Here is a 5,617-nt window from a genome sequence, read left to right as displayed (position 1 = left end):
CACAATGTTACTGAAACTTAATGTTTAAAAAACTCAGTATATTAAAAAGTACAATAATGATGTACCTGTAGAGTATGAAGTAGTACAGAATCAAAGATACTCAAGTAAAATACAAATACATCAACTGTACTTGAACTTAAACACATTCCATCACAGAGAAATATTACAAAACAAAACTTTAACAAAAGATAAAAAACAGTGAAAAGTTTGAAGTGTTTTAAAGTCACTTTATTTTCTTTCACTTGTTTGATGAACATGTTTATGACGTTGTTATTATGAGTCTATTAATAAACTCATCTAAAGATTTTAAACATATTTGAATGTTTTCATTGACACTAAATGAAAAGTTTCGTTTAGAGTTCGAGAGAAGTTCATTTGTTGCTTGTTTGATATTTAATGTTTGTTTTTAACATTTAGATTTATCATTAATATCATTAATATTACTATTATTATCATTATCATTATTATTATTATTACTATTATTATTATTATTATTATTATTACTATTATTATTATTATTATTATTATTATTTAACACACAACAACAACATGAATAAAAACGAAAAGTGATGAAGCGACTGACAGGAAAAGAAGCGGAATAAACAATAAACAATAAATAAATAAATAAATAAATAAATGACGCCGTCGCTCTGACTGACGACATGTTATGTCGTTGTTTTACCGTTTTACCGTCATTTGTAAGTTTGTCTCTCTGAAGGCGGCCTTTGAAATGCAGCAGCGGACTGTCATGCAAATGTGTCCGATAGAGAGGAGACTGTAGGGGGGGGGCACGCTGTGGATTCTAGTCTTTAAACGTGGCTTTAACTCCGCGGATGAAAAGAGGTGACAGGTGGTTCATGTGTGGTGACACCGAGGATGAGGAGGAGGAAGAGGAGCGAGGGAGGAAGGGAGGAAGGGAGGAAAGGAGGAAAGGAGGAAGGGAGGAAGGGAGGAAAGGAGACTCTGAGGGAGGGCGATAAGGGCCATAAAGTGTCCATGTGACCGGCAGCGGTTTTTAACGGGCGTGCAGCTGATGGAGCGCGCGCACAGAGAAAGAGAGATAGAGAGAGAGGACAGGTGGAGGTGAGGACAGGTAGAGAGAGAGAGAGAGAGAGAGAGAGAGAGAGAGAGAGAAGACACAGCGAGGCTCACTTTACCTGTCGACCAGGTGAGAGAGCGCGCGAGGAGCGAGGCAGGCTGGACCCGCAGTATGCTGAGGGAGTCCCCTCACCTGGAAAGATGTACGTGAGCTACCTGCAGCTGGACAAGGACCCCGCCATGTACCCGCACCAGAACCCGGTGGCCCGCCACGCGGGCCTGAGCCTCAGCAGCCCGCAGAACTTCCAGGGCCCGCCGCAGTACTCGGACTTCGCCGGGTATCACCCGCACCACTCGCACCCTCACCCGCACCACCACAGCCTCAACAACGACTCTCTGTCGGCCCAGCAGGTCGGATCGGGCACCGGCGGCTGGAGCTCGGCCTACCCGCCTCCACCGCCTCCAACGCGGGACGACTGGTCGTCGCACCATTACGCGGCAGCGGCGGCGGCGGCCGCAGCGGCCGGGGGTCCCCCCTCCGCATCCACCGGTGTGGGTCCCACCCTGGGGTTCAGCCCCCCGGAGTTCTCCGGACAGTCCGGCCTGCTGTCCACGTCCCTGAACGCATCATCTGCGGGACAGCTGTGTCCCGGATCCCCGCAGAGGAGGAACCCGTACGACTGGATGCGGCGCAGCTCCGCACCGCCCTCCAACCCAAGTAGGACTTTAACACAACTTTATATATTGAATCATGATCGTATTGATCCTGCAGATGATGCGGATTTCTACACCTCGTTTTACATGTTCTAGTTTCTAATGAATACTAATAGTTAATAATCTTCCTGCTGCACTTTAACCTTCATTTAGAATATGTTGGACATATAACTGCATGATTATGTATTATAATTATATATATTATACGTTCTCAGATGTGTGACTTCAGATAACAGTCAAACTATTACTGATTCAAGATGTGAATGAATGTTTCAGCTCTTATTACTTTATCTTCATTATTTATGGCCTAATTGTTGTTGTGGGGGGATACAGAGCAACTTTTTTTCAGGCGACATGAAAGTTGGGCAACCGGGACAACTGAGCTGCAAAACACCGAATAATCATGATTTAAATGTGAATATAAATATGATATTTAAAGAGAAGAAATCGTCTAAATAATAATGTAGCCCTTTTTATAAAAACACAATAATAATAATAATTAATAATTAATAAAAGCGGTTTCGTTTGTTGTTTCATACGTTTTTTAGATTTTCTTAAATTCTGTTTTATTATTCCTTCATTCTATAATTATATATTATTGTTATTTCTCTGAATATTTAAAGTATTTCTCTCATTTTGGGACCTTTTTCTTCATCTGTCTGTTTGATGCAGAAGCTGAAACAGCGCAGCAACAATCGATCATCTTCACAATATAAAGAAACTCAATAATAATGTTGAGAGGTGAAATATTCCGATATCGATAGTTAGGTCTCCTCGTTCCCACCGAGGTCCCGGCGTCCCAGCGCGGATCAAACGTGTGAAGCCGGTTTAGAGGCGGTGTGAAGCCGTTGTGATGCTAATGTGCCCCACCCCCCCCACCCCGGCTGGAAGCGACTCCGGGCGGCTGAGCTCGGCCTTTGTCCTCCGCTTGTCCCTGGGCGGAGAAGACAAGAGTTTACAAGACAGTCCGCACTTTGAAGTGTGTGAAGTGTGACCCGAGAGAGAGAGAGAGAGAGAGAGAGAGTGTGTGTGTGTGTGTGTGTGTGTGTGTGTGAGTGTGTGTGTGTGTGTGACTTTTTCATCCCACAAGGTGGGATGCACTAATCCATTAATCAATTGTAAGAATATGAATGCATATATAATAAATATATATATGTTATATATTTTTTCATGCAGTTTAAGGATTGAAGAAGCAAACAATGAGACAAAATGAACCAAGTCCTTCAGGAAGAGAACCAGACCTAGACACTCATTTTAAATAGGGGACACATGTCCCCCATTGACTTACATTGAGAAAGAGAGACATAGGTCAGTTTGAGGTAAATCAACTTCCCAGGATGAACATTTGAATCGTTCTTATTTAAATCAGATATCCCATGCTTTATTCATCTCAGGGGGAAATCTTATTAACGTAATCATGAAGGAGGAAGTATAAATAAAGTAGAAACACGAACTTGGCCGTGGAAATGGAACAGAAAGTCGTCTCTGAGCCAGAAGACGATGTTTGTTCTTCATGTGAAACAAGAAGTCAGTGGTGATTTATTCATCACGTAACTTTCGTAATTAGTTACTTCTGTATTTATTTTACGATCTTTTCTTAAACATAACTAAGTTGTTTCCTGTGAAGACAGAAGTTTATTTTGAAAAGACTGTTTTCATGTAACGAGCTGAGATTGAGACGTGTTGCTGGACTTTCGTAGGAAAACGTAAACGGTACGTTGACTAAATCCAGAGTATTTCTTCTTCCTCTGGTCACGTGAAAGAGAACGAGGATGGACCGAAGGATGGTAGCTGAGCTAAAGGAAACGCTATGTAGCTGGTCTGTTGACTCTAAATGGCCCCTAAAACATCCCCTGCTTTATGGTCTGTGTGACTCTAAATGGCCCCCAAAGCATCCCCTGCTTTAAGAAGACTTGAAGCTAGAGATTGAGACCATAAACTCATGTTTACAATGTTTACTGAGGTAATAAATCAAGAGAGAAGTAGAGTCATTTTCTCATAGACTTCTATACAACCAGAGGAGTCACCCCCTGGTGGACACTAGAGAGAATGCAGCTTTAACACATGAAGCTCTGGAGAACTTCAAAGAACCAGAGAGGGCTGGGAGGCACTATTTAAATGAAGCTTGCCGCCATAATTGAAGATTGACGATAATGTTAGCTAAATGTTGTACTCGGAAGACGAACGTTTATTTTTCCTTCATGTCCAGACTGTGAGCTGACAGTGTGAACAAAACCAGAGTGTTCTGTTGGTACGGAGCCAAGTTCATCAAGTTCATCAAGTTCATCAAGTTCACATATTTCATGAGGGAATCTTAAAATCAGTGATGGGAGTGCTTTGATATCTTTATCGTGATTCGATAGTTTTAATGTGAGATGAGCAGCTCGTTAAACTGAACCTCAAATTAGTTTCTTCTTCTTCTTCTTCTTCTTCTCTCCCTTTAATCATCAGTCACAGGAAACAGTTTACTGCACAATGAGTACTTTTACTGCATGAAGCTGAGAAAAGTTGTGTACTTTTACTACATAAAGTTGAGAAAACTTGTGTACTTATATTGCATAAAGTTGAGAATAGTCATATTCATTTACTGCATGAAATGGAGAACACTTGTGTACTTGTACTGCATGATGCTGAGAATACTTGTGTACTTTTACTGCATTAAGTTGAGAATACTTGAGTACCCATACTGTGTGAAGCTGAGAACACTTGTGTACTTATACTTGTAAGCTTTGAGTACTCACTTTATTGAATCTTTCCATCAACACTTCACTCATAAATTAGCTTGTTTTGTACGAATTCCGACTTTTATTTCGGCACTAAACGTTTGTTTCCTTCATATCGTAGACTTTAAGATGGTTTTTAACGGTCATGTGACGGTAAAAACCCGACTGTACATTCACGATATAACAGTATACATCACAAAATAGATCAAATATCTATTAACGTCACCTTAAACGACATATTTGTTTTGCTTTTTCAGGCTCGTCCGTCTTACTTAGCGGCAGGTCGGACATGTCGGAGTGTCCGTGTCATAATAATGACGTCCTGGAAACTGGTAATTATAATAAATGTGCTCAGATGTGAAGCAGTGATGAATACCAGATCAATATAAGCAGTTAGTAGAGGAGAGCTTTCAGGTACTCCCCTGATGTTTGTATTTATTTTTCTCATTATTTACTTCAGTTTTACCGTTTCAGGCCTAAAGTCACAACGTCGTCTTAAGGGCTTAACTCACTGATGTTGACAGTTTGAACTCTAAAACGTGCAGTAAAATGAAGAGATTTGTGTTCCTGGCATCACAGGGAAGACATTGAACGAGCATTTAGACAATTATACATATTAAATATGTTAATATACTTTAGACTCCAGTATTTCTGCTCATGGCTCACAGTCAGAGATGGCTTCATTTTAAAGGAACAGTTTTCAACTTTTGGGGAAAAGTTTCAGACACGATGCTTCTGTAGATTTAACGTTAAGCAGCTTCGGGTGTTTTTTCTCTTTTCCTGCTGTGCTGCTCCTCCAGAGAACAGAACCATGATGAGTAGAACCAGAACACGTCCTCAGTGCAGAACAACAGTTATGATGTCATCAATCACTCAAGAGAAGAAAAAACACAATTTAAATGTCTTTGATCATTTATTTTACAGAAAATTGGCAAAACTAGACTCTATATAATATTGTTGATTAAAATTATTAACGATGTTGGGTGGGGGGGTGGCTCTACGTGTTATAAATATTAAACTATTGACATGTTTCAGCCTCTCTCCTCTCCTCTTCTCTCTCCTCTCCTCCCCTCTCTCTCCTCTCTCCTCTCTCTCCTCTCCTCCCCTCTCTCTCCTCTCTCCTCCCCTCTCTCTCCTCTCTC

At 41.1% G+C, this 5,617-nt stretch overlaps 1 protein-coding gene across 1 annotated transcript; it reads left to right on the top strand.

Annotated features, from left to right (window-relative positions):
• Window positions 1-1,077: 1,077 nt before the first annotated feature.
• Window positions 1,078-5,516, top strand: LOC116377846 (homeobox protein CDX-1-like). The gene is made up of 2 exons (XM_031839592.1): window positions 1,078-1,756; window positions 4,733-5,516. The coding sequence occupies exons 1-2, from the start codon at window positions 1,240-1,242 to the stop codon at window positions 4,834-4,836; spliced, it is 621 nt and encodes a 206-aa protein (XP_031695452.1). The 5' UTR covers window positions 1,078-1,239; the 3' UTR covers window positions 4,837-5,516.
• The last annotated feature ends 101 nt before the right edge of the window (window positions 5,517-5,617 follow it).

Source organism: Anarrhichthys ocellatus, unplaced genomic scaffold, assembly GCF_004355925.1.
Source record: "Anarrhichthys ocellatus isolate YVR2014 unplaced genomic scaffold, GSC_Weel_1.0 scaffold1751, whole genome shotgun sequence".
Lineage (NCBI taxonomy): Eukaryota > Metazoa > Chordata > Actinopteri > Perciformes > Anarhichadidae > Anarrhichthys > Anarrhichthys ocellatus.
The sequence above is the reverse complement of the archived record's forward strand: the minus strand, read 5'-3'. Positions and strand labels throughout refer to the sequence as shown.